The sequence below is a fragment of the Solea solea genome, chromosome 5 (genome assembly GCF_958295425.1).
Source record: "Solea solea chromosome 5, fSolSol10.1, whole genome shotgun sequence".
NCBI classification, from domain to species: domain Eukaryota; kingdom Metazoa; phylum Chordata; class Actinopteri; order Pleuronectiformes; family Soleidae; genus Solea; species Solea solea.
The window spans coordinates 1,956,248-1,983,995 of NC_081138.1; the positions used below are offsets into that span (position 1 = coordinate 1,956,248).

General features: G+C 43.3%; 1 protein-coding gene across 2 annotated transcripts in view; it reads left to right on the forward strand.

Moving 5' to 3' along the window:
- sbf2 (SET binding factor 2) overlaps positions 1-27,748 on the forward strand; it is a 94,728-nt gene that overhangs the window by 54,772 nt on the left and 12,208 nt on the right. The window contains exons 17-31 of one of the 2 annotated variants that reach the window (XM_058628772.1): positions 1,448-1,516; positions 10,073-10,243; positions 11,190-11,461; positions 14,821-14,993; positions 15,234-15,307; positions 17,798-17,993; positions 19,149-19,276; positions 20,086-20,261; positions 20,437-20,570; positions 21,426-21,627; positions 21,968-22,167; positions 22,752-22,892; positions 23,800-23,883; positions 25,562-25,636; positions 27,259-27,437. In XM_058628772.1, coding sequence (XP_058484755.1) covers positions 1,448-1,516; positions 10,073-10,243; positions 11,190-11,461; positions 14,821-14,993; positions 15,234-15,307; positions 17,798-17,993; positions 19,149-19,276; positions 20,086-20,261; positions 20,437-20,570; positions 21,426-21,627; positions 21,968-22,167; positions 22,752-22,892; positions 23,800-23,883; positions 25,562-25,636; positions 27,259-27,437 — 2,274 coding nt within the window. The remainder of the gene's footprint in view (positions 1-1,447; positions 1,517-10,072; positions 10,244-11,189; positions 11,462-14,820; positions 14,994-15,233; positions 15,308-17,797; positions 17,994-19,148; positions 19,277-20,085; positions 20,262-20,436; positions 20,571-21,425; positions 21,628-21,967; positions 22,168-22,751; positions 22,893-23,799; positions 23,884-25,561; positions 25,637-27,258; positions 27,438-27,748) is intronic. The other variant, XM_058628773.1, reaches the window with a different exon arrangement.

Consider the following 27,748-nt stretch of genomic DNA (forward strand, 5'->3'; position numbering starts at 1 on the left):
CTTGTTGTGTTGTGACTGCGGTTCATGAACTGCTGTGACCTGCAGCATTGTTAAGTGCGCCGGTAAACAATGCTTTGGTGCCGCTCCAGGCTGGAACACTTTACCGCAGCCTAAATAACTGTGAAGAAAAACACTGGCGACGAGAAAAATAAAACAGAAACTATGTTGCTCAGTCCATGGGGGGGCCAGGCTTTCATGTGTGGCTGGGGAACTTGTGTTTTGCATTTTCTCCCTCCTTTTTTTTTTTTTTTTTTCCTCCCGTGGGATGACGGTAATAGAGGCCCACATCGCAGACCCCTATCAGGGAGTGCAGCATTCTTCTCCCTATCGCTCGCTCTCTGATGGTATGTGGCAGACCGGACAGAGATTTGAGTGTTTTTCTTTTCATAACATTAAACATTACATTACATTTTATTTTATGTTTTTCAGTGATGGTAAAATGCACATTTTGTGGCCGCTGAAGGTCATGAGGTGCAGCGACGTGTCAGAGTCAGTTCTGTTGTTTTGGTCTTAAATCAGGTTTCCTCTGGCCATTCTAATTCACCGGGTTCAAAAAATAAATCCCTTAAAAGCTCACGAGAGATAAGTGCCAATTTCCTGTGAATGGAGGACCTCTTGGTCCGACTCACGTTCTTTTCTCTTATTCTTCAGTTTAAATCGCTCTCTGTGATCTCTGCAGGAAAAGTTAAGTTTTCAGCCGCTAAGTCCCCGGCCTTAAGCCTCTTAATGTACTAATAATCTTAATAGTGTTCTCTTGAAAGCATCGGGAAGCACCGCCTCTTCCACCTCAGACTATTGCAAATGCATAGACACTTTTGCTCAGTGTGAAAATATAAGAGAAAAATATTTTGACCTATTCCCTAATGTGTTGCTGTTCCATAGATGGACCCATGCATTTCACGGCTACAGTGGGCAGATCTTATGCAACATCCTATGGTTTCCTTCAATTGTAATCTAAGTCAGGAATGCAAATCATAAAATTACCAGTAAAGTAAAGACTGCAACGCTCTGACAATTATGTCAAGGCCAGGATTATATAAGGCTATTGAAAGCATATGCCTCGAAAGTGAAGAAGAAGAAAACAGTGAGTGGGTTTTTTGTTGTTTTTTTGGGACCTGGACGGTTAACAAGAGACAGTTTATATAACAGGAAGTTATGTTTGCTGAAGAATCTTCACGCCGCAGGCTTTTCCTCACATCACTATGGTACTAATTAACACCACACAAATTGTCTTCTTCTTCTTCATATTTAAATAGATCCATTATATACTAATAACATGACTGTAACTTAGCAAATCTAATCGAAAAGTCTGCAGCTTCTCCTCTTGTTTCAGTGTGTGGTGCTGTGTCTGCCGAGGCTCCGTTAAAAAACGGTGTTCACAGTGTGGTGTAACATGTGTCCTGCTGCGTTCTGCCCTGCTCTCACTGCCCTGTTGTTTGACCCACAGGACTGCTCCAGCTCAGAGGAGTTCACAGTGGCTGCTGCACTGCTGCCCCTCTCCACCGCCTTTTACAGGGTAAGTACATGAGATGCACTGTGTGTGTCTGTGTGTGTGTCTGTGTGTGCATGCACCCTTGAATTATCCATCCATCCAGCCATGTTCTCTCCTACTCTGTAGCTGTTCTATATTAGCAGCCTTGTTCATTACTTATCATAAATAAATCCACTTATACGTGCCATGCTTTATCGATTTAAAAAGAAAACTCAATGCATAACACATTTTAAAGAAGAGAGCAAAAAAGAAATTAGCTTTATGTGAATATAAGTGCTGAAAGAGATTTTAGAATTCTTAAAGTGGTGACATGTAACAATTTTGCATTAAAATATCCAAAAACAAGACATTTCTGCATTAAAAAATTGAAAAAATATGGACTGGCGGTCTGTCAAGGGTGTGACCCCGCCTTTCACCCCATGTCAGCTGAGATTGGCACAGCACACCCGCACGACCCTCATGTGGAGGATAAAGTGTTTCGCACTTTATCCGCAATTCCTAAACGGTTGAATAACTGCCAGATATGGAAAGTGAAAATTTGAAAATTCTACAGCCATAAAATCAAAATAAATCCAGACGGCCTGAATAAAACGATGGTCATAAGAGGGTTAAGCGTGGCAGTGAAAAGGACCTGCCATGACATTGTGTTTCCAAACCTCATCACAACACCATGTACTGTCGCTGCTGTGTTTACCACGACCGTGTCCCTGCAGCTTCCTCGTTGCTACAGAGACAGTCACAACTTTACACATTGGATTTTTGTTGGGTACCCGTGGCACAGCCTGATGGGCTAGACTTCAGACCCGGTCCACTCTCCTCCACCCCCACATGACTCATCCGGTTCACACGCCCCAAACTGATGTCATGCTATCAGATAAGCTGTTGGCCACCAGCACTGGAAATGAAAGTGTGTCCGTGTTTTCTTCGCTGGACGCTTGTTAAAAAGTATAAAAAAAGGATAACTTACTATTTTGAAAGAATTGGCTTATCCTTTATCATAGGTCACAGTTACTACACAATGGAGTGATTTCCTGTTATTTCAGAACAGAACATTATAAATGATTCCTTGTCTGGCACCATCAACTCATTATAAGAAAAAAATAATTTGAAAATTCAGCAGAACGTTCCCCCTCCACCTATAATCATCCAAGTTTGAGCTCTGCTTCATTGAAAGGGTGAAAAGTAAGGTTGAATTAAACAATGGCAGATTCTCAAAACTGCCTTTATGTGTAATCCCTCTGGATTTAGCGGTGCAAAAGTCATGCAACAGAAATGAGAGAAAAACAAAGCTTAGCAATGAAGCATCTGAACATTTGTCATCATAATTGTAGGTTGAGGGGAGGCATGATCCTGACGATTTCACAACTGATCCGTCACATTTGTGTTTGATTTTGTCAAGGACAATCTGTTCCATGAAAGTGCAGCACGTAAAGATAACACGCAGCTCTGCTTTCCAACTTCTAAAATGTCCTAAATGCACCATGTCCCATCTTCGCTCCACTTCCTCACCTTGGATTATAACATGAAACATATGTACCATAGCATTGTTTTATTAGGACAGTGTTGAGCAGGCTGCTCGTAATAACCCAACATTATATTCATGCTTTCCTACACATTTCCTAAACACATATATCATGACGGTGTAAATAGGAACCAGATATTCTCTATATAAAAGTAAGAGCATGCATTTCAGTTAATGACACAACTGGTCGTGACCCATAAGAATCTGCACTCCAGTTTTGAAGCTTTGAGAATGGGCTTTTTGTTCAAGGCCATGTTGAGGTTTCGCAGCCGTGAGTTCACAGTTGTCACCGGCAGCCACTGTTGTCCAATCATACAGTATGTGTCATCACCGGTTTTCCTCTAAATGAGAATATCCGTCCATCTTCTACCGCTTTATCCTCCACAATCTCAGCTGACATAGGGCGAAAGGCGGGGTCACACCCTGGACAGATCGCCAGTCCATCACAGGGACACATATGGCGTGTTTCCACCGGCTCGCCTCGGCACGGCATGGTTAAGTTGCCAGTGATTGGTCAGAGTGCTGTCACAGGGAGACGCAGAAGCAAAAGTCCGTCACAAGAATCAAGCTGAACAATGCCGAAATGGAGATCAGTTAAAAAGACTTGGGTGAATCTCCAACAAGGGAAATGTCTAAAATCCGCCCACGTTGATTAGGTATTATTTTTGTTGTGGGGAACCAACCTGTGCCGTGCGGTGCCATGCGGTGCCGTGCCATACCAAGCCGTGCCGTGGTAAGGCAAGTCGAGGCTAGGTGGGACCATACTGGAAAGAGACAAACAACCATCATGTCCAATTTACCTAATCCCCAAATATAATTTACAAAATTGACATTATGTTCTATTGAGGGAGGCCTGTAACTCATGATTGAGTCCACTTTACTAAGTGTCAAGTGTAAGTAAGTGGAAAGGCAGCTAATTTTCCCCATAGACTTCCATTCAAACTGACTTCTTTTTGCAAGCAGCATTATCGCCCCCTGGTGGCGAATCATTACATAAACACTTCCTATTTGGCTTCAGAAGGAAACCTGGAAAAAAAACTACATGAGGCTGATATCAAGATGAAGAAACTGAAGAAATGTTTAACAGAGCTTTTCATTCACAGCTGATATTTGATTGATTGATTGACTATTTGTGGCTGATAAACACCAATCAGGGTAAAATACTGGGGTAGTGTGGATGGTGTATACAGAGCAGAATTTCTGCATTAACAAACATGTATATGAGATAATTAAGATTACAAATGTGGATGTAGTCTTTGTCTTACTGAACAAACACACTCTTTTATGGACTTTACATCCATTTAATCTAACATAACAGACCCGCTATAGTACATAATATAGAATCTCATGACAACTCTAAGTGTGATCGTGCTCTACCTTAGTCTGCAAGTCAGGCTGTGACTTCCAATCAGAGCAGGGAATGCACGCAGGCCGAGCAGTGAGTTAAAACACTGATGTCTATTTCTTGCACTGACCCATTTATAGTTTTTTTTGTATGTTTTGTTATTTTTCATCCTCTGTGTAAGTGGAGTCACTGCACAATAAAGTCTGCTTGTTCCAGTTTATGAGTCAGACTCTGGTCAAGCCTCTGTTTGGTATTGTTGGTCAGGGCCTTCTTTAAGAGGCACGAGGCCTGTCGTCCTCGTGCCTCTTAAAGAAGGCCCTGAAATTATAAAGTCATCATACTTGTAGTGTAAAAGCATCTGGTTTTATGAATTCTTTTCATGACTTCAGAATGAGCCCTTTATATTTATATCGGGAGCCAGGTCAGCTCTGCAGAGGCGATTGTTTTGGACCACCTTGTTTTTACAATAGCTCACAAACATCGTTTGAGTTCTGACGCTAATTGAATGCTATATAGGTGAAGTGAGGGATATTTAACTAGATATTGAGTTGCTAAATTCGACACATTGTACCTTTTAAGTTTCCAATTTGTGGGACATTTCAAAGGGTTCTGTCTGTCCCAACATCTGCTGGATGGAGACAGTTTTAATTTTTATTACGAGCCATCTGTTGGCATTGAGCAGGTTCTGCTGTTGACCCACATTTTATGTTCAGATGTTTTGTTTCAGTTCGACCCTTCTCCAAACCCGAGGTGTTTATGGGATGGAATTTGAAAAATAACTTTTCAGAGAGTAGGAAGTTATCTCTCGGCTTAGATCGTGCGCGGACGGAGCCGCTTTGTCCTGTCAAAACACGACCTTTGCACAGTGGCTCTTTGTCAGAGGTGAGGTTTTGCATTTTGTTCTCATCTCTAATCTGCAGACATTTCCACTGGCATTCATTATCTAGAGAGGAGTGGATTTTATCACGAGATGAACAGGTGTCACTGATCCACCGTCTTTTGTTATTCTGCCCTTTACAATCCTGCATCCCACAGTAAATGCCCTCGTTGTGGGGAAAACACAGATTGGTCACGTCAGCAAGTGAAAAATTCAAAACCCTATTCTTGATAAACCCTCACAGCACTTGAATGTTAAAAATTTTTCCGCCATAGTTTATGCACGGGGGGGATTTGGCAACGCACTCTGTCAAACCGCTCTTCGCGAGGTAAATGACGTACGCCGTGGCTCGGGTGTTTATATCAGAAACGTTCAGCTCTTTATTTACCATATCCATGTTTACTTTGCTGAGGAACATTTATGTATCTTGTATATCAGGGCTTTACACAGCGCTGGCCTATGGATGCCACGGTGGGGCTTGTTTATCAGTCTGACTTTCAACACATTTTTCTCTGTTTGTTTTCACAAAGCCAAAAAACTGTTAGTGCTTTTCTTTGAATGCTGTTTTTTTATTTTTTTAAATGGCCTTGTAGTTTTCCTCACAATACACTGACACACAGAAGAACAGCAAATAAACGAGGAGATGGATTGTGCGCAGGTCAGGCGGCGTGCAGTCCCACTAACGACGTGTCCAAAAAAAAAAATGACTGTTTTCGCGTCTGCGATTCCGAGATGCTACAAATTCTCTCGACTCGTAATTTAGTTGCTGCCTCGAGGCCGGTGACATAATCAGAGGCGCTGGGAATCCAGTGTCCACATGTCCTCGCTGATGTTTGGACGCCACAGTCAATCATGCTCCTGACCTTGAGGGATCGTGTCCTGAAGTTCAAAACAAGATCCCAAACTCTAATTGCCTCATTCCTCTGACCTGTGCACTTCATTGTCTCCTGTCTGTCTGTGTGTGTTTTCTTTCTTTCTTTTTTTTTTCTTCTTGTTTTTCACACATTCAGCGCTGCATTCCTGCTCTTCACCAGTCACATGGTCATGGTCTGAGTCGTGCATACTCCCTCCTTCCCCTTCATCTTTCCTTGCTACTTACCTCCCTGTTCCTCTGCTTTCTTTCCTCCTTTCCCCCCGTCCTCCTCCATGACCATCTGTCTTGTCGATGTCTCGCTGCTGAGCCCCACGTATTATCATATTAGGAAGCGGTGACCTCGGTCAATATGACCTGCACATATCTGACAAGTCACAAAAAAGCTGCGGCGGTGTGAAGACGACATAGACAAATCACCCATGTAGACCCCCCGCACAACAATATACGCACCCACACAACATCTGCTGCAAGAAACTCAACAACTCCGAGTGTTACTGTGCGATCCGAAAGGCCGTGTTTCCTCTTATCGTGTGTTTGGCCATGTTTGACCTCTCTGTTTGGACGCTCAGTTCGGAGACCGTGTATTCTACAGCCTGCTATTTTGAACTGTGGCAGCATAGGGAGCATGGAAGCTTCTCTTCAAAGCATTTTTGCAGGCGTACATTTGTCCCTGTCATTTCATCTGGCCTAATTCCCACACCCGATCCGAGGCAGTGTGTTTGTCTGCACTGGTGGTTGTAAATTTAGTGGAAAAGGACTGTCACATGACCCAGCTCTCTGGAGGACATACTCTGGTACATGTTGTACATGTCAGATTAAATCTGTTGATGGGGGGGGGGGGGGTTCTATGATGGTGCAGTGGCTAGTATTGTTACCTCACAGCATGAAGGTTTGGACCTCTGTGTGTGGGGTTTGCATGTTCTCCCTGTGTGCATGGGTTTCTCCAGGTACAGAAATCAAGCCGAATTGTAGATCAGTTAAAAACGTGGGTTAATCTCCAACAATTACCAGGGAAATGTCCAAAATCTCAACATTTAACAGAGGAGTCTGGTGTATTCACACTCATTTGTGTGTAATCATTTGTGATGCAACCTTAAGCCGTGCCGTGCCATGCCGTGCCGGGACCATAGTGAAAAAGGGCCATAATCAAATACTCAGCTGACTCAGTATTCTAATTAACACATACACTGCCTGGCCAAAAAAACAAGTCGCCACCTGGATTTAACTAAGCAAATAGGTAAGGGGTTGCTGCAGTTGGTCAGGTCTAGGTTCAGCAACATTATGTGCCCAAAGAATGAGGTCAGCTGAATGACCAGATTATTCCATCAATGCATTTTTTTTCTTCCCTGATGACATGGGCATAGTCCAAGATGACAATGCCAGGACTCATCAGGCTCAAATTGTGAAAGAGTGGTTCAGGGAGCATGAGACATCATTTTCACACATGGATTGGCCACCACAGAGTCCAGACCTTAACCCCATTGAGAATCTTTGGGGTGTGCTGGGGAAGGCTTTGCTCAGTGGCCCGACTCTCCCATCATCAATACAAGATCTTGGTGAAAAATGACTTTTTTTTTGGCCAGGCAGTGTATATGATATGGCATGAAATTTGCATTATGTCTCGTGTTTATCCAACTGTCTGTGTTCGCGTGTTCACGTATTTTAAAAGAGAAAAGTTACTGAGCAGATCTGTGCAGCAGATTTTTGTTTACCAGCATTGATTTCCAAACTGCTGTTCTGCTGTCATAAAGTCATGATTTACTTTTTTTAAATCACTTTGTCAGACAAAATCACCACACAAATAACTTTTAAAAAGGTCAGTCACAGAGAAAATGAGAACCTCATTTATGTCCAAGTTGGCTGCCAGACAGTGGATTCAATGACGCACATTGAGAGGAGTGGAAAGCTCGAGCTCACTGTGCCATACTGGCCACTCGCTTTAATGGACATCGAGTCAGTTTTGTCCAAAAAGTCCCTCGATATTACACCTGGTGGGGTTCGGTAAAGAAGTCTGAAAAGTTCATAGATCTCGTAAACAAAACGTTGCCGTGCCTGTAAACACTATGATGACGTCAGAGAAACTGTTTGTGATAATTAAATGCAAAATAAAAACTGTCCCATGTGTAATGGCCACACTCACCAAACCGACCAATGCCTCGCTTCAGCACTCAGCCGTCCAGCAGAATCAACGTTAACAAGGTTGGTGCTGCTGCAGCCAAAAACAACACGTCGAAAAAGCGTAAAAATCAATGTTTGACATAATTGGCACCAACAAGACACCGACTCGGGGCATTAGCTCTGTGTCTCTCCTCTCGCTCGGCTCCTGGCCCATCTCTACTGCGATCAGAGCTGTTTAGATATTGTCAGTTTTAATAGAGTAACCCTCCAGTTCTCTGGGGTGATAACGGAAACCACTGAACTGTGTCGGGCTCAGGGGAAAGAAATCAGAAGCTGATCTAATAAGAGGCTCGAGCCGTCCACGTGGCCTTCACGCTCTGCAGGGACGTGCATGGTTAATGGATGACGGTTTGTTTGCCGGTCATTTACTGGCACTGGTTTGTGCTCATGGTTCAGTCGCTGAAGTTTTTATTCTTCTGTCTTCAGTCTGTCTTCAGTCCACGCTAATGAAAAACAACAGCTCTGTTTACACATACATGTAGACTGAGAGAGGAAGAGGAATGGTCTGTCGCTCCGGTAGGGGTTGTTATCGGTTAAAAAGTTACGACTCGTTGAGAATGATTGATTTCACTTTAAATACCGTGGCTGGCTTTGTTTTCTTTTGTTTTCCGACTTCTCACTTGGATTCTGGCAGAGCCCGTTTAAGGGGGGCGTTGACTGCAGTCCAGGCCGCTGTTGATGCATGTGTCCAGGGGGAAATAAAGCCGTGCTCACTCAGACTGCCCACAGTGTGAGGGCAGCAGTGCTGTTAGGATCCAGTGGGTCATTAACCACCAAACACAAATGATGATATTTACACTCAGGAACCAGTTTTGTTCTGTAGTTTTGATCCATGTTCGTGTTTTTACTCAGTGGTGTTGCAACCAAATGCATGTTGTTTTTCGTCAAACTGTTAATTTACTCTGTGCATTAGTTTTTATCTCATTTGTCCAGTGTGTACAAATTAGGGACATCTCATGGTTAGACTGCAGATTATGCAGACTGCGAAAACCAAACATTTTGAAGTGTAAAATGAAGTTTTTATTTTAAAGTGATTGTGCACTGATACAAACATAATTATCGGTAAGACATTCACTTTCTGCCAATAAACTCTCCTAAATGTTGCACAATGGGCCTTTAAACATAAACATATTATTCCAAATCTAAACTATAAATGGCAACATCTTTGCTGATAATCTGTGGTTCAAAAAGTCAACATTCTGTTTGTATCTGTTGCTATGGGAGATGGTGTCAGGAAAACCATGGATGTTGGATCCCAATTTTTTTTTTTTATTTGAAAATATTTAAAATGTTAACTGTTAGTTCCTCTGAAACATTTTAATCATACAGTTGATTTCTTATACTTAAAGAGTCCAACTTGCTGCATGTGTAATAACTGAGGACTGGAGTGTTTTTCAGTATATTGATCATTTCAGGTCTCTCTTGAGAGTGAGATCTCGTGTCTCCTGTGTAAATAAAGTTTGAATAAATAATAAAACAGGATTGGAACTAGAACTAGTATCCAGGCTCTGTTTACAAAGTTTTTGGAAATCTGTTTTGGAGACTAAGGAACCTTAAAAAGTCTAAAAAATGAGTCAAAGTGGGTCCTCTGTCGCATATGAAACAAGAATTTATGTCAATGCTTGGTTGAAAAACTTAAGACAGATAGTTGTGATCCAGAAATAGTGTTTCATCAACCTGTGGATGAAAGTCAATCGTCTATTTTTAGCTTGAAACCTCGACTCAAAGTCATCTGTATAAGGTTGTTGTTGCTGACACAGTGTGCTGTGTTTTTTCTCTTCCAGAAATTGGCTCCTGGTGTAAACCAGTTTGCCTACACCTGCATCCAGGACCATCCCATCTGGACCAACCAGCAGTTCTGGGAAACCACGTTCTACAGTGAGGTCCAGGGTCAGATCCGGGCCCTTTACCTGAACACCCCGGAGGAGAAAGGAGGCCTCACTGTTAGACTGAAGGTAAGACAGGAAAATCCAACTAAGACTGGTTGTGTATTGCCACACGGTGTCGTAGTGGTTAGCACTGTTGCTTTGCAGAAAAGAGACCCAGGTTTCACGACACCGTTTAAACAAGGGCTTTTCTGTATGGACTTTCCATGTTCTCTCCGTGTGTGCGTGGGTTTTCTCCCGATACTCTGTTTCCCTACCACAGTCCAAAAACATGCAGGGGTTAATTGAACACTCTGACACTTTCTGTGTGTGTGAGTGTTGTTCATCTCTGTGTGTTTGCCCCGCCCTCTCACCCTTTGTCACCTGGGATTGGCTCCAGCGACCCACGACCCTCATGTGGAGGATAAAGCGGTTTAATTACCAGAAGTTTCTTGTTTTATGACTGTCTGTGCTGTGTTTTAATGTTGTGAGATGTTTTTCATTGTTGCTTAGGATGTTTTACATTTGTTGTGAACATGTTTTTGTTTCGTAAGTGTGTGTTTTATTCACCTCCTAACTTCTCTAACAGAGATGTCGTTCTCTGCTTCCTGCCCAGGGACGACAGATGAAAATGAGCTTACAGCTTAACTCCCGAGCACCCACGAAACTGCACACCATACCTGTCAACTAAACAACATTTTCACCAAAACAAAGCAGTTACACAGATACAGTCGACCTACTCCTCATTGGCAAATTAGACACAAATCCAGGCATTTATCATGTTTTCATAATTATTTGGATTGTGTGTATGTGCGTGCAGCGAACTTTATTCTGAGGTTTGGGATCTGAGATCGTTTTAGTGTTGGTCGCAAGAAAATTTATTGAATACAATTAGCATAGTTCCATAATCCTTAATGATGAAAAAACAGAATAGTTCAGTAAATCAAATTGTTTGTAAAGTGCAAAGTCAGCAGTGTGGCTGACAACTGAACACGAGCCAAAAGCGTTATTCACACTCCATGTGTTCCCTCTGCAGGACGCAGCCGCCGTGCCCGCGGTGGACCGAGACGACGAGCAGACGGCCATGGACCTGGCCGCAGAGCAGCTGCGCTCGTGGCCGTGTCTGAGCAAAGAGAAGCAGCTGGAGCTGGTGAAGAACGAGGAGAGCACCGTGTTCAGCCAGGCCATCCACTACGCCAGTCTCATGGTCTACCTGCTGGTGCCGCTGGACACCAGCAAGATCAGGCTGCTGCGCAACGCGCCCGTCGCCGACTGGGAGAGCGGCAGCAACAGCATTGTCACAAACAGGTCAGGAGACACGGCAACCCGGGGGTTCACTGTCACAGCAGAGGAGCCGTGTTCGCATCATTATGTTGTCTTATTGAGTTTCTGAGTGCACTAAGTCCTGATTCAATTCAGTTTGATTGTAGTTCATTTAGAGCTGAGGTAAGAAGACCTGGGGTTGTTGGAACAAGGGCCTTTCTGCTTGGAGTTTGCATGTTCTCCCCGTGTGTGCGTGGGTTTTCTCCGGGTTCTCCGGTTTCCTCCCACAGTCCAAAGACATGCAATATGGGGATTAGGTAAATTGGATAGAGGATGGATGGATGTTTTCATACCAATTACGTTTGCACATGAAATAGATTTTCACAGGACTAATGCTAATCTCGCTAACCTGGAGCATCATAAAAATAGAATAGAATGCCTTTATTGATGAATTAAATAGTTACTTTAAATATGACCACACAGTAAACTCTGCAGAAAAAATATACAGCCTAGAAAACATCAGACTGTATAAAGAAATTGCCATGTTTTCCAGCAGAGGGCGCTGTGAGTGCAGAAGACAACACTCATGTTACATTACATGTCATTTAGCAGACACTTTTATCCAAAGCAACTTACAATAAGTGTATTTTAATATTTGGGTACAAACAAGAGCTAGTGCTTCAAGTAAGCCAAACTATAAAGTACCAAGTATCTGTGGTTCTGCTGCACCATAGATTGCAAAGTATCAGATCTGCAGACTCAGCTGTTGGCTTTGCAGAGGATACGGGAAATGGCGTATATTAATAGACTGATCTCAAGATTTTATGAATACATGTCGATCTTTCCGATGAAACTTGTAGAGTTTAAACATCACAGACATGACGGAACATATTTTTGGCACGTTCAGGACCTTTAAGGTAAACTCATCAGGCTTATACAGAGGAAACCTCGAGGTACGGTTTCATGATTTGGGAGTTTTTGTCCCTCTCTTAATAAGGTGATGATAAGCCTGTGGGTGGATGTGGCGTATCTCACAGTCTACATGATACCTTCCTATTTAGCCAAATGGAACGCAACTCGTCTTCTGTGTCCGGCCCACATCCATCCTGTGGGCTCGCATCGCTACTGCACCAAACAGAAAGAGACTCATTTAGTTGAGTGAGGAATTTGAAAACCCTTAGGATGTCTTGAATGGGACTGCACTGCACTCGCCCAAACCAAACAAACGAGCAGTGGAAGTGATTTCCTGTGCTCTTCTGTAACTGTAGCATGAAGTGAATCTGGGAAATCTCCCCGTGTACCTTTTGTGTCTTAGGATTTACTAGCACAAAAAACTCTTCTGGGGCTTTTGATACTAAACAGTCAGAAGAACACGTTGTTACTATTTTAATTATCAATACCCACAGAACTTGCTTTATAAACATGTTGATCTTAATCATCCAAACAATCTCCAATAGCTACAAGAACATTGTGATGACTATTTTTAAATGAAATATCAGAAAGGCTGTGGCCAAGAATCTGTTTATGTGGAAATGTTCCCGTTATGCCCCAGACCTGTTTGTGTCTCTCACAGAAGACATTTGGATTTCATCACTCACTATTTGTGCACACGGAGGGACGGTGTTGCATCACTGCGCAGCATTCTTCTGCGCTAACAGAGTCCAAACGATTGATCATCCTCAACACATGGGAACACACGGGAACCGTTTCGCTTTCAAGAGCAATTCCGTCCTCAAGGGCCGCACTAAATAATACAGTAAACGACTCTGTCGGTTTCATTTCGGGGAAGTTTCCTGGTCATTCAGCTCATGGTAGCTTGTATTTTATTTTTTAATTGTATTTATTGACACTGCATCATCAACATTAACATTGCACAAAACAAGGATACATTCATTGTTCCACATTAAGGCAGAAATTTGAAAAAGACACCTTGTTACAATACAGCTGCAAAAAGAGAGTGTCCAACCAGTCAATCACGATCTACCAGTCAACTAATTCTCTTTGGACATGTTTTTTTATTGGTTGTGCTGCGCCGGCGCCAAGCCCCCCTCTCCGAGTCTAAAGTTTAGAATCTCTGCCCGAGCCTGAACCACGTCTGTGTCCTTAAGGCAGAAACTCGGTCCTGAGTTTGCAGCAGGTGACAAACAGATGCGTGCATCCATTTCTGACTCCAGATGTTTCATTCACTCCTGCGTGGCTTAGATTTGGTTACATTGTGCCAGAAAAAAAATCTTCACGTTTTCAAACCTGGTCACTGCTGCGTTGTCAGAACATCACCTGCACTCTCTCGCTCTCTCGACTCCTCTATGACTCGCAGTGACTTTACTGCTCAGCTGTGATGCGTTCACTGATGCTCGTAAATTCCACTCGCTCGCTCTCTCTCGCCGTCGTTTCTCGCCTTCTCCAAATATTGGAGGGGACACCTTCCATACGCAAAGCTTACTATTATTAAGAACACACAGGCTCGGGTCGGGCTGTTTTATTTTGGGCCCGATCTAAACTCTACCGTCAGGTCATTGTGACAGATCCACAATGACAGATGCCTGCCTGAGACTCGCAACCAGCTCCTACTGCCCTGACTACAAGAGCCTAGCTTCCTCTTCCCAGTGCCACAGGTCACACTAAGGTAGAAAAATGCATAAATTACGTCGTTGAAAGGCTAGAATCGTTTAAAGTAGATCTTGATTTAGCTATAAGTGAGAGGTAAAGGGGTTGTATTTAGTGTAATGTATTTTGGGAGTGACGTCAGTTCAGCCAATCACAGTTCCACTTGTCATTCCTTTTAAAAGCCAGTGCCTGGTGTGTTGCTATTTAAATGGAAAAAGGCAGGAAACTGGAAAAGTCTGCTGAGGAGATGGAGAAATGCAACAAAAAACATCCGAGCTGAAAATCTGTGTTAAAGAAAGAAAGGTTTAAGAAACTTTAAAGAAATGCGCCAAAGGGAGGATTGAAGATGATGGTGATGATCTCACGTGATGTGCAGCTGCATTTCAAATCCTTGTTGTTTTACATTTTTGTCATGCTATGCATGGACCCTACAGGGATGAGCATGAGCACACCTCTGCCTGGACGTACAGTATACAAGGATTGCCTGAACAACATGTTTGGACATTGTGTTTGTATATTCTTTAATCACAGATTAAAATAATAAGTGCTGTTCTTTTTTCTGTTGCTGTTTTTGTGTTTTGTACCAGTGAAGCACTTCTTAGCCTGACTCAAACCATCTCCTGAGCTGTATAGGTGCCAAAGGCCAGATGTACAACACCACTAACTTTGCTCCTGCCAGGATTTAAAATGCTCATTTTCACAGCTTTTTATCTCACGACATTCTCAGATCCACCATCTCAGAAAAAACCCAAATCAAATCTGACCTACAGTTTCATCCCGTGTGTTTTTTTTTTTAGCATTGCTGGCAGCGTGGCGGACAGCTTTGACACGGAGAGTGGGTTCGAGGACTCGGAGACCAGCGACGTGGCCAACTCTGTGGTGCGGTTCATCGCGCGCTTCATCGACAAGGTGTGCACAGAGAGCGGAGTTACGCAGGATCACATCAAGAGCCTGCACAGCATGATTCCAGGTACTGCACACTCTGCCCGCTCTCCTGACGCCCTCATCTTTGCACACAGTCACCGTTTGGACGAGCAGAAACCTCTGAGCTGATTAACTCCTGACATGTTAAATGGCCTTAAAATCTCTAAATACACACACGCTGGTTGTCAGAGCGTGAGTATGTACATGTGTTTCTCTGTACTGGCTCCGTGTCTGTGTGCACTTGTGCGTGTGCATATGGTAACTGACCTCGACTTGTGACCCGCAGGCATTGTAGCTATGCAGATGGAGGCTCTGGAGGCGGTTCACAGGGAGAGCAGGAGGTTACCTCCCATTCAGAAGGTGAGCAGCTGGGACTGATGTTACACATGCAGCATTTATACAACCACATATCACAGGTCAGCTTAACTTGATCAGAAATACGCTTCCCAGCCAAAAAGAGGTTACACTCTGGAATATTTTGTTACACAGGTTGCGGTTATATCACAGCGTAACCTACATTTACCGTGAATAAAGTAATGACTCATGCTCCCTGAAGCACTCTTTCACAATCCTGGAATATGCCTTAAAAACCTTGTCATGCAGTATATTTATGTCGTCATCTGACTTTTTCTTTGGGCGTATGATTTTCTTCTGGCTGCACAGTCCAGTGTGAATGCAAATACTAATTCAGCAGAGAGTATGAAGTAAAAGATGCAGATGCACAGGTATTAGAAAACAGGGTTTTTTTGGTTTGTTTTTTAGAAAATAGTAAGTTTTCCTTTATCTTTGTTAACAAGTTTATCAGCTGATAATGCATGTCACCAGGAAGGTGGAAGATACATCGAAACTTGTTAACAAAGTAAAGGAAAAGGAGACATAATGAACTTTCACAATATATATATATATGTATATATATACTGTATGTATATGTATATATATACCTTTGTGTTGTTCATTATTACTCTGCCTCTGTTTGATCTTTATGAACAGAGACAATATAATGTTGTTTGTATGCTGCGTCCTTCATCTGAAAATAATACTAACAGACCTGACTGAGGGAGGTGTGGGGGGGCGGGGGGGGGCAGTAACGAGGAGCATTTATCCCGTCAAACTGACGAACGATCGTTGTTTTCGCGGTCCCGTTGTTTTTTTCTCGCAGTCACGTTTCTGTTTGCAGCTGTCTCGCTTTCCTCGCACAATGTTGCCGTCGCCTGTTTTCGTCCTGATTTAAAACAAACCTCTGCACACCTCTTCCACAGAGTCATGTGGCACTCATAGACTTCATCAGTGTCATCATTTAACAACGTGTTTAAACCTTTTTATGAAGTCAAGGGAAAAATAAGTAAATACATATTTATTTAATGATATGATTTATGATCATTCTTAACACTTCATTCAACTGCACTGGTGTCTGAAAGTCTGCTTCTACTCATAAGTTCTGTCCACATGCTCAGTTTGCACATTGCAGATTTCATCCAGTCATTATCACACTTCCATACTTTAAAGTTGGGTCTTTTGGACCCTGCTGTGCTGTAGTATGTCTGCCAGGTCTTGGTAATTTCCCTTGCTCACCATTGCACACAGACAAGCATGATGCCAGCACTGCCTGGGCCCCGGGGAGCAACCTGGAGTCCACGGTGAGCAGTCTTTCTGTCTGCTGCACTCTGTGGCTGACGTCTTACACGTTTATGTGTTGGACTAAGCTGCCATACTGGGCTGTGGGCTGCGGGCTGCGAGCTGCAAGCTGCGGGCTGCAAGCTGCATGCCAAAGAAATACTAAAAAAAAACAGTAAAACGTTCTCTTCTCTTCTTGGTCTCAAGGTCAGATGATAAGTCTCTTATTATCCTTTAACAGCCAGACCTTAACACCCCCAGGTTGGCTTGAGAAACACTGTGAGTGATCCAATGTCCCTCCTCATTCGTGACAGTGGAACAACTGAGTGTTTCTGTACTTGCCAGAAGGAGCTGAAGCAAGAAGGTGCAGAGTGTCATTAGTAACAGTTCACGGAGAAGAAAGTAGGTCATGTAGTGTCTGTTTCTGAGTCAAGAAAAACATTATATTAGTGCTTATTATGCTGTATTATAGGCATATGTGTCGCTCAACGTGTTTTTTTTCTTTCAAAATGCCCGAGACCAGAGACCAATTCCAAAAAACCACACACAACACGAGAAAGCCATTACATTATACAACATATTGACTCTTAAGATACCTTTACTTACACATGGTTTTCATCTTTAAAAACCGTTACATTGTGTAACTGCAGTACGTGGTGCCCTTTTGAATGAAACCTTATTACATTACAGTTATTATTATTATTATTATTATTATTATCATCATCTCTTCTGCACCACTGGAAAAGGGCAGTGGGGTTATTTGGCTTATTATATCACATCATTCCGGGTCCATATGTTCAAAAGTGAAAAAAAGTACTGATCGCTCGGTTCATTTGGGAAAACAAGAGCAGCTTTTCTTAGGAAAACATATTGTGTGTTTTGCTTGAAGGGTTCAAATGGCGAATTGGTCTCTATAGACGGCATGGATTTGTTTTTATTAATGCTATGCTAATTCTGCGTGTGCTCGCTGATGATGTGCATGCAAAGCTTAAATGTGTCCACCGTGGATGTGGTTGTGCGCTGATTTGACATAAGAGTGATGAATTGATTTCCTGGCATTTGTCAAAAATCTGTTTCACTGACGCGAATGTTTTTGCCGTGTCCCTCATTTTGAGTAATTAACTGTCAGCAAAAAATGTCTCAATTGAGGCTCGGACGTGTTTACGTGCAGGTTTGTGCATATTTGTCCGTCCCTGGTTAGAACGTCTGGTTTTTTCTTTTCTGTTTTCCCAACAGCCTAAGATTCTGCGTCCATCCCTGTTTCCTGGAGAGGAGATGGTGTTGGAGGGTCTGCGTGTGCTTCTGGACCCTGACGGCAGGGAGGAGGCCACCGGGGGCATCCTGGGGGGCCCTCACATTCTGCCAGCAGAGGGCGCTCTCTTTCTCACCACTTATCGCATCATCTTCAAAGGCATTCCCCATGATCCACTAGGTAAATACTGAACCCCAACAAAACAGACTGATGACTTTGCAAGCCTATATTACACATGGTTTTACAGTAAAATAGTATAAAATGTTAATTTAGTTTAGTTTTCTTCCCAAAGAAATTGTTCTTTTGTTTAATTATTCTTATGTTTTAAGATAAAATAATAATGTATAAGTCCTATGATGGAGACATAGATGATGGAGATGTAAGACCTGAAATTTGAAAGAAATTGCTCAAATACAACAGTTCAGTGGTTGTGGGTTCGGTTCTTGGCTCCACTAGTCTACAAGCCTTGGGCAAGAATCCACGTTGGCTGTGCTGGCAGCGTGCGAATGGGTATAAAAGATGGGGAATAGAAAATGAGTTGCACATAGATGTAGAGCTGCAGCTGTTTGTCAAACCTGGAAATGATAATCTACTCAAATGTCTTGTTTTTATCCACAAAAAACAAGTATTGTTGTTGTTTTTTGCTCCATAAAACAAAGAAATCATTCAAACTGAATCATTTCCAATGATTATTCTGTTTCATGGAGCAAAATAACAAAGAAGATATTCACTGAAACAAACAGAAATCTTGTTTTAGCTTCAAATAATCGATTAATAATCGATTAATCGAGTAATTGTTGCCGAGTAAATGCCTTCTGCAGACTAGAATAGAATACCCTGTATTGTCATTGTATTGCATACAACGAAATTAGAGTGCAACTCCTTTGGTGCATAAGAAACATTTAAGGACAATTAACAACAATTAAAAAACAACTATTTAAGACAGTTAAAACGACGAAGGGGTAAAAAATGTCATTATATAGAAATAAATAAGTTATATACATAGAAGAAAAAGGAGAATGAAGAGGTTTGATCGCATTTCTGTGGTATTGATAGTTATGATAAATATAAATTACACTTGGGACGATATTGCACTTTTTAGATACTGCACATAGTAACGTAACAGATACAGATTAATGGCATAATGGTACCCTCATATTTTTCATCACTTCACTGAATCTGGTATTTGTTATGTCTCATTCCACATCTGGCACAAGCAGAATGTGCCAAAAAAATACAAATATGAACAGGTGGTGCGCTGTGTTTTGTCCAGGGGATGTTGCAGCAATCGTGTCACTAATGTGGTGTTGGCATTTGTTTTCCGTTTGTGTCCAGTGGGGGAGCAGGCGGTGATCCGGGCCTTCCCGGTGTCCACACTGACCAAAGAGAAGAAGATCAGCATCCAGAACCAGCTGCAGCAGAACATGCAGGAAGGCCTGCAGCTCCGCTCTGCTACGTTTCAGGTTAACACCGAAAACACATCATCATCATCATCATCAGCAGAGATGCATCTGTGGTTTTGTTCCTCGCTTATTAAATTCACATTTGTTATTTTAACTTAAGAAAACAAAACTATGCGCAAACATATAAATGAGCTTAAATCAGTCACTGTGGCGTGTATTTCATGAGCCCTCTGACTTATGTTTCATAACACGATCATGATTCCTAGAATCAAAAAGAAGCCAATCTTTCAGCCAAGCATGTGTTTTCAGTCTTGAGACGTGGTGCCGTAAAACGTTTTATGGCTCATTCCTATCTCTTTACCAACACCAATAATGAAAGTGGCCATGCTCTCGGTGTGTGGGTCACTTGGCATAACAGTGTGGACAGTGTTGTTGTGCTTCTATACTCGCAGGACTCTTATGTGTGCATGTGTTTGTCTTTAGGAAACCGTACTCGCTTTGTTTCCTCGCTCCCATGTTAGATGTAAAAGATGCAAAATCGAAAAACACCTGGCTCAAAAAAGGCGAAGAGCGTCTCTGAGGCACTGGGATGCTCATTTAAAAGTCCAGTGTGTCACATTCGGGAGATTTTATTGGCAGATATTAAATATACGACCCATGAGCATGTTTGTGTAAGTGTATAATCCGCTTTAAAATAAAAATTCTTTGGCTTTTGCAGCCTTAGAATTAGCTTCTAAGCTTTTTTTACATGCTGTATTTCGTCAAGGGCCTTGCTTTACAGCGACAGCCATCTTGCAGCACCAGGTGCAGATGTGAAGTGCTCGTTTTCGTCTTGTTGAATAATCCGCTTTCATCCATGTCTCTGTTAGTTGATAAAAGTGGCGTTCGACGAGGAGGTGAGCTCAGAGATGGTCGAGATCTTCAGGAAGCACCTCCAGAGGATCCGTTACCCACAATCCATCTTCAGCTCCTTTGCATTCGCCGCGGGTCAAACTGCGCCGCAGCTCATCCTGCCGAAGCAGAAAGAGAGGAACACTGGCTTCAGGTCTGTTGTATAGTGCACATTACTGAACACTGCATTCTTGTGTCGCTGCCATGAAGTATTAGTATAAATAAACAAATGCCTCAGCAGATTTTTTTTTTTCTGCGCTGAAAATGTGGAAATGTTTTGCTGCTGAAACGACTCACAGTAAATTATGCCTCCTCATTGTTCCTCACAGAACGCTGTCCAAGACTATCGTCAAGGGAGCGAAGCGGGCGGGAAAGATCACCATGGGCCGCGGCAGCCAGAGCACGCTGAAGAAGAACGAAAGAGGCAGCAGGATGACGTGGCACGAGGATGATGACATCTCGAGTGAGTGGAATGACTTGACACGTTCGTGCGTGATGGTGCGCAGGAATTCAAAGTGACGGGACAAATTACAAATACAGCGTTTTTTTTAGCTTTTCAACTTCAACTTTAGGATTGCCCCAAAGGAAGATTGATCTGCACAAAATACAAGAAGACAAAAAAACCACATTATCCTCCACATCAGGGTCGCGAGGGGGTGTTGTGCCAATCCACGCTGAGGCGGAGTCACGTCCTGGACAGATCGCCAGTCCATCGCAGGGCCACATATAGAGACAAACACCCATTCACTCTCACATCTGTGGTTAATTTAGTGTGTCCAATTTGCCTAATCTAATCTGTGGACCGTGAGGTGTGGGAGGGAACCGGGGGAACCCGGAGAAAACCCGCACACACACACGAAGAACATGCAAACTCCATGCGGAAAGGCCCTTGTACTAGAGCCGAAGATCTTTGTCGGGCCAATCCCGCGAGATTAGCGCAAGAAAGGTGTGAAAGTGGATGCTGAGCAGACACGCTGGACACACTGTTAGACTTTCTGAAGCCGTTCTATGAAGCACAGCGGGAACCCTGGACGGCACGAAGACTGGCTCGCGCCTAACTTTTACGGCCCGATTACAGCTCTACCTTGTACCCACCGGGATTGGAAACCTGGGTCTTCCTGCTGCGAAGGCAAGAGTGCTCACACTGAACCAGAAACTGAAAAACATAAGAAAAAACAGCGGTGAAAAATCCGAAAGCTGCAGCAGGTTAAAAATAAATAGTAGAATAAATAAATAGATGATGAAGAGAGCCTTTCTAAAAAGGAGACGAACAATTAAACATTACTTGTGTGTGAATGTGTTTTGCTTTGTTTTCTAGTATCGGACGACGGCGAGCCGCTGCCCAGCAGCACCCTGCGAGCATCCGAGAAGTCCACCATGGAGCAGCTGGTGGAGCAGTCCTGTTTCCGGGACTACCAGCGCTTGGGCCTCGGCACCATCACCGCCAGCTCCTCTCGCTCCAAATCGGGGGAGCAGTTCAAAGTCACAGCCGTGAACAGACTCTACTCCCTCTGTCGCAGGTACGCCGCCTCGCGCCGCCAGGACTTTCACTTGAGCTGCGGCGCTGAAACTTGGCTGTAATCACATCGCAGCAGTTCGGAGGATATTAGATTTGTTTTGACGCCCTGCCAGAAGCTTTCTAAGCCCCTGTAGCTCAAAAGACCAGTGTGAGGGCGGTCCTGTACCTGGAAGATAGATTAAAATCCAGCCACACATGCTCTGACTAATACAGACTAAATCCCACTCTGATCTTGGCTGTAAAATCTGAAGAAGGCAATTTATTCAGCTTTATTTCCATGAACAAATTGCTTCACAGTCGCTTGTGTTTGTTTCATTTTGCTCTTCTCCTCTCTCGGTCAGTTACCCCGGACTGCTGGTTGTTCCTCAGGGAGTGCAGGACAGTAGTCTACACAAAGTCGCCCGCTGCTACAGACACAACCGCCTGCCCGTCGTGTGCTGGAAACATCCTCGCACCAAAGCCATCCTGCTGCGCTCAGGGGGCTTCCACGGCAAGAGTGTGGTGGGACTGTTCAAGTCGTCACAGAACTCCTCGTCCACAGGTGCACAGGATTCTCTCCTCCATTCATCCGTCCATTGTCGACTGCTTTATCCAACCATTCACTCTCACACCTCACCACGGTCAGTTGAGACTGTCCGAGGAAACCAGAGCGCACACACTCCACACAGACAAGGCCCGGACTGGGATGCAAACCAGCAACCTTTTTGCTGTGAGGCAAGAGTGCATGAATAAGTTCATACACTACATGAGGTCTTGTGATTCCTGTGAATCGTTGCCGTCACTGTGTGTTCCCAGTTAGTTCAGGACCATTCATCAGGAGGGAGGAGCCGCTGATTGATTTGTCTCGTCACAAAAACACAGGAGATTGTAAAGTGAGATTTGTGTCTTTGACGCACGGGGCAGGCGTCGGCGAGTCTTCTCGGGCCGCGTCTATGAACGTTTCACACGTGGCGACTGCAGATCACATGCAGATTAGGGGGTGATTAGCACCACGTCATTAGCAGAACTCTAAAAATCATCCAGTGTGAATTTGGCTGGATTCGACTGTTTGTGCAGCTCAGTTTTCTTTATTTTTGAAAGCAGCGATTGATCGTGATTCTCTGGCTGTGTCGTCTCTTTCTTTAGCCCCTGCCTCATCCTCAGAGTCCTCCAGTAGTCTCGAACAAGAGAAGTACCTGCAAGCCATCCTCAACTCCATCCCCGTCTACTTCAAAATGAACGGGAACAACACCCTGTCCAACCGCTCCCTCATAGGCCTCTCACCAGGTACACGCTCACACTGAAACCCGCACAGTTCTCTCTTGTTTATAACTGTTTTGGTCTCGTTTGGATGTTTTCGATTTGAGAATAATAGCATCCGTGTGCTCTAAGTCTTTTTAGATCTCTGATAATGATTTAGCAGCAAAACAGGAGAAGCACAGATACATAAATAAAACATTAATATTGATTCTCTGCCATCAAAGTCTCGCACTAAGCTGAACCAGGGAGCCCGCAAATGGAACAGATAAATGACGTTTTTATTAAAGACTGGGTGTTGGGCAAGAGAAAAAGTCTTTGTCCAATTGTTTTTATGTTTGTGTTATTTATCTGCAAATCTATCAGACCCGACCTTGAACATGTGCATGTACAGTACAATAACTTCCCTTGTGGGATGCAGCATGAGACTCGCCACCACTTATTATCTTAGTGTCCATTAACTACAGGACGTCACGAGTGTATGTAATGTGTAACTCTAGAGCTACTGTATGTCATCCGTCTCCCGTGGCCTTACCTGATGTAAATGCGCCGCGATGGCCTTGGTGCTGCCGTGGGAAAAACAAAGAGAAAAAAGCTGAGTTTGTTTACGAGGGAAAAGAGGCCACGTAGAGTTCACTGCTCCCGATAAAGAGGCAAAACTGCAGAGCCGCGCTCTTCACATTTATTTTTGTTCTCTGCAGCTCTGTATTTTCTCATTCTCTTCCCTCACATCAGCAAACCAGAACATACTTATCTTATTGTGTGTGTGTGTGACAGAGAAAGAGACTGCATGGGACAAATAATGTTTCTGATAATAGCATTTGGAAGGAAATCTGTTCCAATAAGGGTTATGTAAGAATCACAGGACAACCTGGGGGTCACAGCCTCGTCCATCCATCTCCTCTCTCTGACACCCCCATTAACAATTTGTCTTCAGGCAGCGAACGGAAGACTTCCAGGATAACAAAGATGGCTCCCGTCCATTTAGACATCCCATTCTCAAACAGCTTTACCCGCGGAGGTGAGTGTTTTGTTTCTGTTTCCTTCTGAGCAGGTCTGTAGGCATCATCCGGTGAAGGCAAAGGTCAAATTTGAATCACAGTAAAACATTCTAGATTTGAAATTGTCTATATTTTAGTAAATGCCCCAAATATCTTTTTTTTAAATCCACAATTTGGTGATGGATGCAAATATCTCACTGCACAGTCATCAGTATGTGAATAACTGCAATTAAATCATACACTTGCTATATCGTTCAGATATTTTGTTGCCTTTGCAGGTGTTAAATATATATTATTTGACATTAGGAATGATGGATTATATTTCAATAAATGAAAAAAGTGAAGATGCAGATTTAAGATCCTGTTCTTACTGTAGCTATAAAGCGTGTGTATAATGCTTGGCCTCTTGTGACCTGCAGTTTTTTTCCCTGCACATAAGCATTACTGTAACTTAATGAGGTGTTCAGCTGATTCATCATTCTGACGACTGTGTAAACGGGAATTTGAACTCTGCACAGAGAACAATCAGTTCTAAGCGGCGCACACACCGTCTGTGTCTGTGGGTGTGTCGCTTTATCTGTCTGAGGTGTTAGTCAGGCCGTCAGATGAGGGTCTGATATGAGTTTCACTTCCATTTATCATCCCGGCTGCAGGAGTATTAGTCTGGTAATAATTACTGTACTGTACGCAGAGTACACAATAAACACTGACACATTCTTTGACTTTTTGAACCCAGGAGTCAAGTTTTTATAGTTTTTAGTATCAGTTCATTATAATTAACATGACATATTTGCTATAATATTGTTATTGTTGTTGTTATAAAAGTTGTTATTTCTCTTTCATTTCTGACACTAGTTTCTTTTTAATGAGTTCACCCCCAGCAAAAATAGTTTAAGTAAGGCAATATTGCTCTTTATATGCCTCATTTAGTGAGTGAGTTTTGTTTTCTCAACATCATCCTGCGTACAGTTCACTTTCTTTTTATTATCAAGGCACTTACAAATGTTGTCTTTGTTCAGTTAATAAAATCAAAGCAGAATCTACTGTGTCGTCGTGATGTCAAACTGACATTTAAAAGAGGATAAGATGACAAAGACGTACTGGTGAATATTTTCTGCATCATATTTTGTCCTTAATTACTCTCTCCCTCGTAAAGATGTCAAATAAAGTAAGCTCCAGAAAGTGACCCTTGAAAAATGTGTTGGCAGTGCACTTAACCTAACTTAACTTCACCTCAGAGGAGAACAAATAACATTGAGACGCTGTGATTCAAGTCCATCATAAGTCATAACCATGAACAAAGGCACTCACGCATGTTGAGACAATCATTCTCCAAATCATTCATGGACCAGTTCAACCTTTGACCCTCATCAGTGTAACTCTGCGGCCTCGTTCAGACCTGATATTAACGTCCGTCCTCGCTGATCCGACCGCAAATCAAAGTCCCACTTGCACTGGTGTGAGATCAGTGTGTGTGTGTGTGTGTGTGATCGCGTCACTCAGGACAGATGCAGTCAATACCGGGTCTGAACGTCGTCTTCATCTGCATGATTCTGTCTCTGTCTCTGGAGTGGTTGTTAGCAGGGCAGGCGGTGATGTCCCGACGATGTTGACCTGATGTGTCTTTTTCATGCCCCTCCCCCCCCCCCACCCCCCTCCTCCTCTCTCTACAACCTGTGCAAAAAACAACCACGCCAGTGCTTGAGTACAGAGATAAACTATTCACACACACAAACCAAAAACCTGCCAGTAAGGAGAGAACCCATCAACAAGGTAGAGTCAATCGGCCGCTCGCAATCCTCATTCTCCTCTAACACATCACCCGCTTCCCTCTCGCTCACTAACCGAGTAACAACTGCATTGCACCACGTTCACAAAGACCTTGAGAGACGCAGCACTAATCATCGCTGACTTTGTGGCCGCTCTTCTGGGAGCTGTGGGTTTTTTCACAAACCAAATTGGCTGCTGTCATGTGGCCTTCTCCATTGTTGCAGGGTTGGCTCGGCACGGTTCACTGTGGTCAGTTAAGCGCCAGGTCCAGACACACGAGGAAGCGAAGCCGTTTAACGTGTCAGACCAGTTATGAATCACACACACACACACACACACACACACAGAGTGTGGTCCCGCTGGTCACGCTCTGCTATAATGAAAACAGCCTGAGGATGCATTATACACTCACTGGCTACTTTATTAGGGAAGAGAGGACACCTAATAAAGAGGCAGCCGTGGCATTCGTTGTGGTCTCCTGCTGCTGCAGCTCATCTGCTTTAAGGCTTGACAGGAGGATCTTCTGTATAGTTTGGTTTTAACTTGTGTTTATTTTGCCTTTCTGTGATTTCAAGACACAGGGCCAAAGGCAGGGTACACCCTGGACAGGCCAGTCCATCGCAGGGCCGACATACAGAGGCGAACATCCACTACGGTTGATTTTAGAGTTTCTAATTGTGTCACTTAAATGCACAATATGTCATTTCTGTAGTAACGGCTTTCTAAATCCAAACAATAACAAATGACCTAGTTTTAGTAAGATGGGCTATCTTATCGTCTGGTTTGGTCTTCGTGTGTGTTGGCACTTTACGGGGAGAGCTTCAGCGGCAGAGCAGTGACTTATTGTGATCCATTACTGACAAATACACACATCCATCCATCCTCTACCGTTTTATCCTCCATATGAGGGTCACAGGGGGGCTGGTGCCCAAATACACATGATCCTTTACCTTGAATAGTATGGGGATGGGGTGGTGGGAATATTTTGGCTAGTGTAGAACATCAGTATCATACTTTTTAGATATTTGAATGCATAAATGTTGCATATTATATCTTTAAATCACCTTTAGTGATGCTCAGATTGAACAGCAGCTTGTCCGATTGCGATTAGCTGATTAGATATCGGCGTTAACGAGCAGTTGAACAGGTTTCCCTCATAGAGTGGCCGGCGGGTGTATGTTTATCATCATATTTCAATATAAGCCAGAGTTTATAATCCATTTTGTCAGAAGTATTCAAACTCAAAAGAGATGAAAATGATGACTGTGAAAAACCGCGTCCTTCCTCATAGTTGTTCATGTTCTTTGAAAATATTTGCATGCCGGTTTTCAGAGAACTGGCATCTAGACTTCTGCATCTTCTGCTTCTCACATCTCGACACATCAGATCTGCACAGTCCACAGCTTTGTTAGTGAACTGAAGGAATGATGATGATGTTTATATAAACCCTGTCGTTCTGCTGTGCATGGAACTGTAGTCGTGCATGTCATGTGTTGGCCATTACTTGTGTCTTGTGATTGTTTGACAGCTTGTCTACATCAGTGGCATTTTGAACGGGACAGACCTTCACATGTGTGTATGTGACTTGTTGTTTGCATCTGTGTGTGTGTGTGTGTGTTCTGCAGGCATGTGGGCCAGCCTGCGCTCCAGCAGCAGACTCAGTCAGCATCCGCTGGCAACAGACGTGGGTGCCAGACTTGCAGGGAAGGATCTGGCGCCCCCCGCAGGGAGCAGCGGTCTGCAGGCTCAGCTCCTCAAACGGCAGGCGGCCCTCTACATCCTGGGTGAAAAGTCACATCTAAGGGTAAGAAAGACAACAAAGCAAAACCACTATTCTGCTATAAACTCACGACGACTAGAAGTTCAAATGAATCATTTAATTCATTTTAGTTATCTTTAAAGTTCACACTCTTTTCTCCTTTTTAAATAAAAATATTTGACCCAGTGAACATTCAGTGAACATTTACTAGATACAGTGTGTGAACCGACACTGACCTTAAATCTGATCACAGTGTGTCTTTAAGACCGTTGTTACACATTAATTGTGCGGCATTTCAATGATTAGAAATGTGTGTTGGTTTAACTTTTGATCGAAAAAATGTTTAACTGGGGTGA